We start from the raw sequence: 13,852 nt of genomic DNA, 5'->3' as shown, positions 1-13,852 counted from the left end.
GGCTCATCAGGCTCGTTCTGTCTGAAGCTTTCTCAATCTGCCTGAAGCTTTGTTCTACTAAGTTTAACTGTAACAGCAGTAATTTTATATATGGGAACAGTAACACAAATAGTTATTCTTTGTAGAATGAAATATTTATGACTCTAACACAAATATGTAGTACAAAGCAATGTAGGGTTGGTATGATAATGGGGGCCTTGAGAAGTGAAGACATAGGACACAGGGTAGAGGAGAGCTGACAAAGAGTGATAGCCCAAGGGGCACAGGCTGGCACTGGGGACCCATAGCTATAAACAACTCACCAATGGCCATTCAAAGTGCAGACCTTGACCTGGAAAAAACTGGTTTTAGGGGCAATGAAGAGAGTGAAGACAAAGTGTATAGCATACAGATGTAAAAGCCACCATGTACAGTAAAGTGGGGTGTAATGTGAAGATGCAGATCAGTGAAGAAAGAGCAAGATGTAAATGCTTGTTTGCAAACATACAAAAGGACCCGAAGTATATCCTAGGATGGAACATTGGAACAGGCTGCCCAGGGAAGTGGCTGAGTCGCAATCCATGGAGGTATTTAAAAGACGTGTAGGTGTGGCACTGAGTGACATGGTTTAGTGATGGACTTGGCAGTGGTGGGTTAACAGTTGGACTCAATGGTCTTAAAGGTCTTTTCCAACCTAAACATTTCTATGATTCTCTGACCATTATAACATCCCCTCTGACCCCAGCAGAATGAAATCACCAACCTTAGGATCCAGGGGTGTAGGGGAAGGGTGAGCATAACACCAGGAAAAGTGGCAGAAACAATTTGAAATGTATTATTATTCTTTGTTTTTATGTAATAAGTACATCTGGGCTAATAATTACTAGACTCCCAAGATTTCAGAAATGTTAACAATACATTTTTGGTTTTATGTCATAGACACACAGAGCAATGGGGGATGGGACAACATATTTTTCTAATGAAAGGCTTCCAAGAAGAAAATCGGAAATACATTCACTTAGGCTTGTCTCTCCTGGAGATTAGGGAGTCCACTAGCACCAAAAGGACATGAAACTCATGTCGAAATGGACTTTCATCATTCATTAGGTGGACAGACATATGATACACTATAAAAAACAGCTCTGGGAAAGAGAATGGACACATCCATTCATCATTCCCATGAGACAAAGTTTGCTGTAGCAGGCAATCAAATTAATTAACTGCTGAATCTAATTTACTCAAATTCTTGTTAATTCTCCTATGGATTGATTATTAAGCCTGACAAATTCTAGCCCAAAAGCACTTTGCTTCAAAAAATAACAATTAGCAACAGGAAGGGAGAGAGTGAGTGAAAACTGAGACTTCACAATAGATGTGGAAACCACCGCTTTTTTTTTTCTTTCAAAAATAGAGTAAATGAAACATCTTCTTAATAGATTCACTGGTTTTGTTTAAGCATAATATTTCAGAGGATGCAAAACTAGGGAATAAAAAGCACTTAGTAGACCAGAAATCAATGGAGTGGTGCAGGAGAGGTGTTAACATTTCATTTTTTTGCCAGAAACTAGACAGATTGACCACTCATTGAAATCTTTTTGCTGCTGCACTGAGTAGCTAGTTAACTACCATAACCAAAGGAACTTTAAAGGCCACGGTCTCAGTGAAAAATACTTGTCACAGTTCGTCAGTTCATGGTTGATCAATTTTGTCTAACTTGCCTCATTGCCGTTGTGCTGGGCAATGCTCCACAGCATTTTAGCCCAGGGTTAGCCCAATATTTACAGCACGTCCCTCTCTTTCATTGGAGAAGCCATCTGCTGAGGCAACTCCAGGCTCTGCTCAGAGCTCAAAGACCTGTGGTTTACTGGTTTTAGCTTTATGAACTCTGTGTACACATTTTACCAAGATCTAGGTCAAAAAATGGTGCTTGAAGAAGAGACCATAAGCAAGGGGTGAAAGAACTTCAGAATGACTTGCCACAACCCACAGCTTGTAATGTGAGGGCTGGATCACTGAGGTGCTTTCTGGTAGTGATTCTGGGCCAGTTTCAAGAGTATGTACAATTTTCAGATGGCTCAAAACAGTAATTTTAATAAATTTTGAGGGACTGGCCTCCTTTTCATTTGCATGGTAACTGCTGTTCACGGGACTGCTGCCCAGTTCTTAAACCCAAAGCCTCTATGGTTGCCAGGGGAGGGATTTCATTAGACAGCCCGTGTCTCTAGCCTTGCTTTTTGCTGAACTTCTGCCAGAAACAGAAGCATTTAGCAGCTCTTAGTGCTCATTACAAGACTTTTTCATCAGCTAAACTTTGACTGATGGCAGTTTCACCACAGTAGACACAGGCTGCATTTACTGTGCAGCTGCATTTATTGTGAAGCTCTGACTTGCTATCATACTGGGTTCTGCTAATTAGTCCTTAAATAAATAATCCATCTGACTGTGGACAAGATTCTAGAGCTGTAAGGACAAGTCAAAGAAAACCACTAATTATAGAAGAGCCGAGTTCTCTCTTCACAGATTTGCAGCAAATAAGAGCGAGAGGATAAGAGGTCAGGCTTTGCCAGGCAGAAGTTGCAGGGACTCTATTGAGATTACTTGCACAGTATGGTGGAATACAGGACCAAAGTGTTTTAAGCTTTCAGTTAAAGAAAGAAGAAAGACCATAAATCTACTAATTTTTAAATCACAAGGGTACCATTAAGACCATCTGTTTGGGTCTTTCGTGCAACACAGGTCAGATTGGTTTATCCACTTGTGCACTGTGGTCAACATAGAGAGAGTCCTCTCACTTCTTCACTTTAGCCCTTTAAATATGCCAAACTGAGCTGTCAATGAGCTCAATAGTACAGTTCTTTAATGTATGTTTTGGACATTGCACTTGAGTGAATGTTCTCAGCTGGGATTCAGATAGAGTATCAGTAATCACTTCAGAACTACAAAAGTCCTCTCACAAGACCTGGGTATTCACTGGATGAATCTGGGGTGGACAATTTTCCTTTGGCAAACTATGCCAATGCTTAGAAAGCTTTGCCTATAAAAAACTGTACTTATTACCAGTTAAAAGTATTTCTAAAGGGACAACTTGAGAAACGTTCATGGATAAAAAAGATGACTTCTATTTCACCCTAGTTTATTTACTTTATAATTTATCTTTTTAATTCCCACTCAAACCAACCAGACAAACCGACAGTTTCTCACATGTGATAACAAAATAGACTTGGGGAAAAGTCTAAAATATTCCACCTTCATCTGTTCATTGAGAAGTCTCCAAAAATCATGACATAGGTCATGACCTCATGACCACATTCATAAGGCATAAGGACTACGGTCCACAGGTGAATTACACCACTATCCCACAACATACCCTGAACATGGTTCAAGGCAATCTTCATGACAGAAAATTCACTGCATTACAGAATAAGTTCAATTAACTATAATGTTGGAAAAAACTTCCAACATTTAATTTTTTCATTAGAAACACATGACTCACTGATTTTCAGCCTTGACTTCCATCTTCTGGAATCCCTCATCAAGAGAAAAAAAAGATTCTGCTACATAGATATACTCCTTTGTGCTTGTACAAGCTCCTTTGTGCTTATATTTTTGGTACACGTGGTCATCTCCCCTTTGATTTTAATTTCCCTAATGCTTGTTAAAATAATATAAATAACAAAAGGTTGGTTGTAAAAGTAAAAACAAAAAGGCTTTGTAAAAACAAGGTAAAGTAATTTAATTGAGTTCTCCCTTGAGCTGACTCAAAACTCTGCTTTGCTTTTAACAGACCTGTACAGTCACTGGGGGCCCAGACCCACCTCATTTGAAGCCAATGGCAATGCTCGCATTGAATTCACTGGATCCAGTCCAGGACCAATGTGGTTGCAAAACAGAGGTCCAGGTCTCTGTGGCCCTATCCAGACTCAGATCAAGGTACCCCACAGTGCAGGGACAGTGAATTTAGCCTCACATGGAGCCACCAACCTGCTGGCCCCTGATCTCTGGTAGAAACAGTGGGACATGAATATTTTACCATCCTTGACAAAAAACTCACTCATAAAACACCCACTACTAACATCAGATGCTGGGGGAGTTTAAGGCATAACATGGACTCCTCATGTAGAAAAACAAGATTTTTGGGTTTTTATCACTTAAAGTGTTGTTATTTTTTTACAGCTCGGGGCTGCCTAGACGACTAACTCTTCACAACTGAACTAAACCTACATCATAACATTGTTGCAGCAGCTTATGAAATTTTAAAAGGCAAAGTTGATTGAAACGCTAAATCTAAAAACCAAATCCCAGTCCCAAAAGGAGACGGGGAGAGGTGATTAAAAAGCAAGCTGGTTGTAGATGAATGTTGATTTGAATTGGAGGTGAAAAAGCAGCAGCTTTTGAATATGAAGTGACAAAGGGGCTCTGGCATATATATATATAAAAGTACACATGTATATGCTATACCTTGTTCATGCCGACGTGGAGGGCTGGCCATGGTCCAACTACCTTCACACTCTCTGTTTCTATTTTCTTCAGATGAGAAGTTTCATCATAAAGAAGGGGAAGTCCTGAGCTCAGTTCTAAAAAGATGCCCAAAAGAAAGAAAGAAAAAAACAGTCTGAAGGAGGCTACAGAAGAACTGCAGAGCAAGACACTCAATTCTATTTGAAGAGACAGTGGTCAGCAAAGTATCTTCCCTGTAAGACCTTCTAAAATGTTTCATAATTATGCCTGTCAGGTATTTCTATTTAGCAAACAATTCCTCCCCCTCCTGCTTCTCACCCATCCTTTCATTTCAGCAGGACTTTTGCCAGCTTTAGGATACATACTTCTCTCCTTACCTCCCCCCCACCTCTACCACCTCTATATTCTAAAACTCAGTTGACACCAGAGGGATTATTTATGCAGCCAAGGTGCCATTCTCAGAACATGTGATGTGCAAAGACATTAGAGTATAGCTTTTGGCTTCTCTCAGACATCTTTATTTATATGCCAGCCTCTTTAAGACTGCTGTCAGGAATTCGCTATGCTTTGTCAACAGAGATTTTGAGCAAGCCACCGACACACAAAGATAAGGAAAAATACTTTTTGAGACAGCTCTGAAAGGTCTCTGTCAACATATTGGGGGTGGTGTGGCATATATATGTGTATTTGCAAGTACTCTGAGAAAATAAACTTCATCATGTGATGATTTAACTAATCTCTGTGTCTTGTATTTCTTTTTGCCATGGATTCTAGGTAATAACAGTTGGGAACAATCCGGTAATCTCTGGAGTCTGATTCAAAGCTCACTGAAATCAATAAAAACCTTGCACTGGCTGCAGTTTGGTTTGGATCAGGTTCTTAAGCTGTCCTAAGAATATTAAATATTACTCACTCCAGATCTAATTCTACAGCTGTTTAAATATACATTAAGGGCTTTGCTGACTAGAGACAAATTGCTAAAACCAGCTTATAGGGATATAAGCAAAAATCTGGTTTTGGTATTAGTGAAACATAATCAGACCCTGAGGTAATAAAGTCCTAGAAGGGGTTACAATATCAGTATTGACCTCCCCTTGGTGGTCTCTCATCACAAGCTAGTGTTGCCAGGGGTTGCCAGAGTTCAGCATGTCTCACATCACAGCTGACATTGTGAAACTGCCCAATGATACCCTGGGAATAAACTACCACAGCCATAAGATAAGACATGATGACTTTTTTCTTTTTTTTTCTTTTTTTTAAGAAACACAATTGTTCTATTTTCTTAGAGGGGGGAAAGTGCCTTATTTAAATTATTCAAGTTTGCTATGTTTTAAAATGGACTTCTAAGCAGCTTTTTTTGTTTAAAGGGATAGCTCTGGAAAACGAGCAGGTCAGTTTAGCCTTTTAACTCAACCTTGAAAACAGATTAAAAAAAAAGGAAAAAAACTGAAGTCCTACAAAAGGCATAAATTTCTTGAATCAGCACTAAGTCTTGGCAAAAACCAGGCTTTCATTCCAAGAAAGGATCTGGCAGCATTGCGGTTTTTCAAAGGACTGTTTTCAGCCTGAAACTCAGTCTGTGTTAGACCGTTGTCTGCTCAGGGTTATGCAAGGTCTTTCGTAGCGAGCAGTTCAGGAATAAAGGATGTCTTTTTAGAAGTGATAACCTGCAAGCTCAGCCCAGAGTTCAAGAGGCAAGCTGGGTCCCCTCTTCCCGGTCATCATTTTGTGTCATAAAAATTCTGTGAGCTGCATTGCATACTTGTTTGCATCTGCTTTCAGTGATAGCCCCAGCTGCTGCCGGTGAGTCTGCTCATGTGCATCTGGTAATCCAGGCACGGCATTGCTGTGCCAATTAGGCTAAGCAAGCAGCTTGCCCTCTCTGTGCTGCAAGGCCAACTGCTGTTGAATAGAGTGGTCTTTGGGACTGGGGTTCTGTGAACATGCTGGGGAAAGATGTCCTGTGAAGAAGATGTGATCTGTGTACGTGAGCTTCGAGGTGAAGAGCAGCATCGCGAATACAATAATCAGGCCGAATGCAGGAAAACAACATCTTCTGCTGAACTGCCTTCATAAACACACACATCAGATTTGTTTCACCAGATTTCACTTTCTCCAGTAATTGAAGTAGACAAATTACTTGGAATGTGAAAAATCAGGTAGGTCTGGCCTGGGTTTGTTTTCTGTAACAAAGTCCCAGGTTGTGTGTTTGCTGAGAAACATGCACTGGTATTTAAAGGGAACTTCGGCTGGGCATACTGTTGTTTCCCTCTCTCCTGTCTGTGTCCTGCTAATTGCACTGGAATTTTGGCCTGTATCAGAATAGAGGCAAGGCAGATGCTTTCTACCTCTTTCAGCCCAATGCTGGTTACATATTGGTGGGTCATGCCACGTTCCACTTCAGATGAATTTAAAACCATTTCAGAGCTCAGAGATGAGTCCAGTCCATACCAACTGGAATAAGTCACAAACCACGTGTGGTCTCTTGGAAAACCACAAGGTAGGCAAATTGAACTGCTGGTGTCATCTCTGTCAGCCTCATGGAGAAGTTCCCGCTAAGATAGCACATTCCCCCAGGAGACCTTTTTGCTCTTCAGGCATTTCCACTTCAGATATTTTGGTCACAAGCCCCCGCTTTCCTGAGAGTGTTCCCAGGTTAGTGACCACTTACTTCCTAGAAACACTTTTCCAGCAGTGGCCTTTCCACACAGCCTAGAGCCAGACATCCATCCCCCATGTCCTCATGTTCCTGACACAGACCCCTGATAGTGTCTCCTCTCTGACTGATTTTCTTCTTGTCTCACACACTCTGCCACATGTGCTGTCCCAGATAACCGACTGACAGCCGGCATGCTCCTAACCATTCCAGTACATACTCTGTGAACCTTTACCACAGGCTCTCTACAACAGAATTTTCTCAGCTGCAATAGCTTGAGCAGCATTTTGCCTTGAAAAGGCACTTACACCTGTCACCCCAAACTGCAAATGGGTAACTGATTCTGTTTTAAGGGAAGTGGTCCTACCCATACTGCCACTGCTCTCACAGCATAAACATGCCAGGACTAACCACGGACTGCCTTTTCAAGGAAAATCAGCTTTGCACCTCCATCCTGATGCACAAGTACAGGTCTCCACAGGGGATCAGTGATGCATTGCTGTGGGGCAGCATGCCTATGTCAATACAAGCCAGCACACAGCATGCACAGCTGCCTAATAGCTCAGCTGGGAGCATCTGGCATGCTTGCACCACAGCCTCCCCTCAGAAGTGTCTGGTCCCTTTCTGCTGCCTTAAAGAAACTGGGAATTGGCATTCAGTGTTACTGGCATTAGGCCACGTCAGAAACCAGCACCAATTCTCTTCTCCTGAATCAAACAGCCTTAAGCAGACAAAGTGAAGAGGAAGGTAAATGTGTCTCCAGGAGCAGGTGCCACACACAGGTCTTGGCTGCTGAAGTCCCCTTCAGAGCATGGCAGCTGCTGGAAAGGCCAGGGAGGCTGCTCCCCAATAGCACTGCGAGGTTTGGGGGAGAGGGCTCGCCCTCCTCATGCCTGGGTGAGGACACGCAGCCTCCTCGGCCCCCGTTTTATCTCAAAGGTAACACTCACTGGGTACAAAGAGAACTGCTCCTGATGTTTGCCCTTGTGCTCTTCTAGGTTTTTTCTAAGGTTATTTCTGCAATAAGGAGAAGCAGGAAAGCTGTGTGACCTAGAGGAGACAGAGTGCTGGAATAAACACCTTGCGCTGGGTGGTTTTTGCTGTTTCTTTAATTAACCTCCTGTCCTCCAGGTGGGCCCATGGCGGGGGGGGAAGCTAGAGACCAGCCCTGCTGCAGCACTTCTGGGGCTGAAGCCGAGGTGCTGTGAGGCTGACACAGAGCCATGGGCTGGACAGGGGGAGCCTCTAGGAGGGGGATGGGGAAAGCAGGGCTTGCAGTGCCCTCCGGGTCGGGACACTCAGCAGCAGCAGAACTGGCTCTGAATGAATTTCCTGGCATGCTTCAGCTCTAATTTGGGAAAGGAAAATATGGGCTGGCACACCCCCCAGAAAGGTCACCGCCACCCACTGTGCCAGGCTGACAGCCCGGCCAAGGCTTTCCAGCAAGGCACAGCCTTGCCAGCACCCCTCCATGGCCAGTGCCTGGCCGGCACACAGGGCAGCCCTGCAACAGACCGAATGAGGCCCAGCTTGTGCAGGGCTAGGTGAGCTGCCCAGCAGTTCCCCAACAGGATGGTCTCTACTTCCCTCCCAGATAGTGCTGCAGAACAGGGCCAAGATGCAGATACTCATCGGTGGCACAGGAGCACCCAGCAGCCTGCTCTGGGCCTCTGTGGCTGTACCATGCAGGGGGTGGCCATGCTGGCCATGCTCCATGCCAGCCTCATGTGCTTCCCAGCACGAAGGTACACCACTGTGCAGCATACAGTCAATGGAAAACAACACTTTTTCTGGAGTTTGCTCCTAAGGGAGTAGCTTCACTGAAAGTCCTAGCAAGCAAATCATATTGCTGCTTAGGATTCCGTCCTTTAAATGTCTACCATGCCTTGCATTTTATTTCTTGAGCTTCCCTTCTAAAAACTATCCCCTTCTTTTTGGAAAAGAAAATTAAAGAAAATGTTTCTGAGTTTCTGAAACAAAGTCTGATTGAAGTGCTTGTGCAGGCAGATGCCTGTGTATTACTGCTGATGTGGGACAGCCTACAGTCAGGGTCACTCAGCACCATTCATTACAAGACCATGGTTTCAGGAATTTGAAAACTGTCAGATTAACTGACCAGGCTTAAAGTTTCCATAATGGATGCCTATTTTAGGGTGATTTACAGTTATGAAGGCAGAAACTGGTCAAAGGAAGAACTCATTGTTCCCTTGAAACAAGGAAAATAATAGATCGTATCTTGTTTTGCCCATCTTCTGAAATTCTTACACAGCTCCAGTATCTCACATAGGGGAATGTAGAGTGCAGAGATTTTAAATTTGGAGAGCAAGCAATAGAACTGCTCAATGACAGAGATGTTTCTCTTTCAGTTCCTGTCTAAACCTACAAACATTTGGCCCAGCTACATACCATTAAAAATGCCTGTACACGTTCAGCAGCAGAGACTTACACCCAGACTCCCCAAGGAACATCAGGAATAGATAGGCTTCTCTCCTCTTTGATTTCTACAAGCCCAGAATTTCTGCACCAAGGAAGTAAGCATATTCCAGTCATGATAGTGCAGTAATTGATCCCACTACCCAAACTAAAAGCAAGATGCTGATTGTCCAGTGCTCCAAAATTTCTGCTGCTTGTGCCCAGACATGAAAGCAAGAGTCAGATCCAAACAATGAGGGCTGAAGGCCAGCTGGGCAGATCAGCAAAAGACAAAACCAGATGAGGATAGGTTTGTGAAAATATACAAATAAATAGTAACAATGAAAAAATAGCCTGTGCCAAGTGGCTAGAGACTCCGTATCTGTGACTAATTGGGTATTTGTTCAGCTATGGAACACCAATCTAACACCAAATCCTGCAACCCCATAGCAAAGCCAGGAAATTACAAATCTTGTCTCATTTGCACATGCCAGAAAGCCAGCGAATAATAACAGGATACATATTCTTCAAAGAGAAAAACTGAAATGCATGTCCTTTCCTTTCCTTTCCTTTCCTTTCCTTTCCTTTCCTTTCCTTTCCTTTCCTTTCCTTTCCTTTCCTTTCCTTTCCTTTCCTTTCCTTTCCCTTTCCCTTTCCCTTTCCCTTTCCCTTTCCTTTCCCTTTCCCTTTCCCTTTCCCTTTCCCTTTCCCTTTCCCTTTCCCTTTCCCTTTCCCTTTCCCTTTCCCTTTCCCTTTCCCTTCCCCTTCCCCTTCCCCTTTCCCTTTCCTTTTCCCTCTTTAGCAGAGACAAATCTGAAAGCAGCACAGTTACTGAAATGACATTCACTGTAGTGGACTTACTGGTTGGGTTTGGAACTCCAGAAACAATGTCCTTGCTGTCGGGAGCAAGGGCGCTGTAATTCGCATGGTGGTGGTGATGACGGTGGTGGTGGTGGTGCCTTGCAGGCATTTTTGTGGTATATGGTGTTCCACCATTCTCCTCAATGTTGAACTGGTGCAGATCACTGTTGTTCAAGGGATAGCTACAAAATAAATTCAGTTCAAATTAGAGCAGTAAACAGTAGTACCAATTGTACTTTTGGAGAGACAGAGTGAAAACTTTCTTTGGAAAAAAATGCATAGCTTTTTTCTAAATAAAAGTTTTAACAAGGTATATCCCAAATCTTTACAGTTTTCTATTTACACGAGATACATCAGATGAGAAAAAAGAATGCCTCTGCTTGTTAGTATGACTTTAAGATCAGAATTATTTTTGATTTTACACACTACACAATCTCTGCTACAATCTTCCCTAGGAAAGGTAAGGTGTTAGGCAGCAAACAATAACTCCTTTAAAGTGAAATTGTCCAAAGAGCAGACCAAGGAACTCTCCCAGAATAACATTAAATTCCTGAGAAAGTTCAGTTCCTTACACTTCTGGTGCAAAATAGCCATATAAAAAGTTTCTAACTTGAGGAAAAAATGGAAGAAGATCCCATTGGAAATTAAAGATTTTACAGGTAACAACATACAAAACAGCACTTGGTCAAAAAGGAATTAGACCTATGCTGGTAAACTAGTTTGGGGTTTTTGAGTGTGTTTTGTTTGTTTTTTGGGTTTGGGTTTTTTTGGTTTTTTTTTTTTTTTTGGTTGGCTGGTTGGTTTTTTTGCATGTGTTTAGTTAGAAGAACTATCATCAGTCTACAATATAAGAAGAAATGGGGACACACTGACATTTTAATTCATCATCTCTAACTCAGAGGTGACATATGACACTGCTGCTTTTCTTCAATAGTTTTAATGGATGCTGTATCAGTTTATTGTTTGAAATGATGATGAATTTCTAGAAATGATATTTTCTCTCCATGCCAGCAAACAAAAAAGATTGAGATAACTCTGCATAGATATTGCAAATGACTTGACTGTGCTTTCCTCAGAGGAGTGCTTAAAATTTTTATAAGGTTTTAACTTATTCTATAGTCTTGCATTAGACAGTAATTGTAGTAAATCAATTCATTCCAAGAAAAGATGAATCCCCCGACTATTTGAAAAATGCTAAAGAAATTACATCTTCAGCTGCATGGGTTTTCATTTTGCTTTTATTACTAAGAGCAGCCAAAAACTTGACAATATGGAATAAAGACAAACAGAATAATTAGAGGAACAATGAATAAATTATACCTAAGCTACTTGCTACATATGTTCTCTGCAGATTACTTAGTGATTCAAAGCAAAATTAACCAGTCATCTGCAAATAAACACATCTGTATAATTTCCAAAGTTATACTGAAGAATGCAACTGGGTACATTATTAATAACCACTGTCTTCTTAGTAACAACTTCTGACAACATGAGGTTTCTGACTGGGTAGTAATTGAATAACACTTTTATGCTGATTACTTTTTGAAAGCAGAAGGCGGGGAGGGGAATGTTGTGTATTTTAATCTTGGCAGGTTCCCGGCATGTAGCAACCACTGCCAATAAAGGCACTTTTGATGCCTTATTTGACGTAAGGAAACAATACAAATAGGTGTCTGATCCACAGGGGACAGCTTTGGTGAGCTCAGATAATCCAGGACTGGTCTGCCTTTTCAAACTGCACTATATCTCCACTGTTATAATCAAATCAAGCAAGTGCCTACAGGGGGAAAATGGTACAGGCTAATGAGACTGCACACTAATTGTAGCAGCTCTCCTGCACTCCGCCTTCAAGCACCGTGGTGACAGTGACATTTTTTGACTGAGGGGGTAGGTGGTTTTGTTCACGTGGTTAAAAGCCTTATGGGAAACAAGATCAGTTTGGGGCTGAAGCCTCAGCGCATCTTTTTTTTCAGACTATAATTGAATTTTTTTTTCCAAGACATAAACCCCCACATGCTTGGGAGTTTCTTTTATTTCACCCACTGGCAGGCTGGTTTAGCAGATTTTCAACTGGTATTTTCAAAATTAATCACACCCAATCCTTGCACCGGCTCTTCATATTGCTATGGACCTGAGGTAACTTCCATGCTAAAATGGGAACGAGCTGAGCAACTGAATGAGCCAACTGAATTGCCCTCTGGCATGAGGGCAAATGTGCACCACATGCACTAGCCGATTTATTGACTGTCCAGAGAGGAGAGCTCACACCATGTAAAATGTAAAATGCAGGGAGACAATTACTTCAAAGAAGTAAACAGGTGGCCCAGAAAAGCAGATGTTCAGATATGCACGGAAACCCTTGAGGACAGGTCACAAAGCCCTAGACAGGGTGTCAATGCCCAGGCATGTGAAATCCCATGTTCAAACTGCTGGCCCATTTAAAAGGATGTGGTAATTTGCACTTTTCCAGAGCTGACAGCAAATGACAGATGTTGAGGCAAACTCATCTCAGTGGTCAGCCAACTCTTGCATTTCTGATGGATATGAGGGTGGGCTTTTGCACCCATACCCTCACTACTAGACCAGTGAGGTACTGAACAATCATAAACAACAGACCTTGCAGCACTCACAGAGGTAGTTGACTAGAAAAGCTGACAGTACTCAAACAAAAATATCATGAGTATTCCGAATCCCTTTTCTGTGTACTCTCACGTATATATTTTAGGGGCACACTGGACATCTTACTGCAGTTTCTACAAGGTGGTATTATTATTATCACATATCACATCTTTTTTTTGCTTACTTTTCTGTTCTTCCACTGTCTTCAATCTATGTTTTTCACCTCAGTGCATTTTTTTGTCATTAACTTTGCTTTCTATTGCTTGCTTCTATCTGGCTTACCTGAATAGAAAACATGCTCATGCATCCTTCCCAATCCATTGAGGTAAATAAATCACTACTTTCAATGAACTAACTTTCTGACCATATTCTAAGCTTTCCAGGTATTCATACTTGCTCCTTAAACACCAAGTAACGCTCTCAGACTATGTGCGTTACATGGATAGGTAGGAGTTTTCATCCTTTCTCTTATACCTGCATTTTGGCCATCCTAGTAACATGACAATGTAACACCCTCGCTTTACCTTTTAACAGCTTATTGGCTGTCCTGCAGGTTTCCTCTTTTTTCCCTGTTATTTACTGGTGTAGTTTTCTCAACAAGCTCCAGCTGCTTCCTATAAAACCAATTCCTGTCCTTCAAGGAAAATGAGGCAGGGCCCTACAGCCTATTGTGTAAAGGAAGAAAATATTTCTTTCTTCTCTGTCCCTCACTCAGGCAAAGCACTCCAGAGGATTCAGTTACTGAAGGCTGAACCTTCAAAAAAGCCACTTAAAGTTCACAAAACAGTTGGTGTTGCCTTTAGACTCAGAGGCACAATTCCTGCCTTCGGACTAAAAAGGCAGCACATCGAGGAACAGGGCAAATAA

The 13,852-nt window shown here is 42.1% G+C and overlaps 1 protein-coding gene across 1 annotated transcript in view; it reads right to left on the bottom strand.

Moving 5' to 3' along the window:
* EPB41L4B (erythrocyte membrane protein band 4.1 like 4B) overlaps window positions 1-13,852 on the bottom strand; it is a 124,567-nt gene that overhangs the window by 59,294 nt on the left and 51,421 nt on the right. Inside the window, exons 17-18 of the mRNA XM_018069990.2 lie at window positions 10,367-10,548; window positions 4,438-4,553 (exon numbers count right to left, since the gene is read on the bottom strand). Coding sequence (XP_017925479.1) covers window positions 4,438-4,553; window positions 10,367-10,548 — 298 coding nt within the window. The remainder of the gene's footprint in view (window positions 1-4,437; window positions 4,554-10,366; window positions 10,549-13,852) is intronic.

Source organism: Manacus vitellinus, unplaced genomic scaffold (assembly GCF_001715985.3).
Source record: "Manacus vitellinus isolate BGI_N305 unplaced genomic scaffold, ASM171598v3 scaffold_17_pilon, whole genome shotgun sequence".
NCBI lineage: Eukaryota > Metazoa > Chordata > Aves > Passeriformes > Pipridae > Manacus > Manacus vitellinus.
This window is presented reverse-complemented; position numbering and strand designations above follow the sequence as displayed.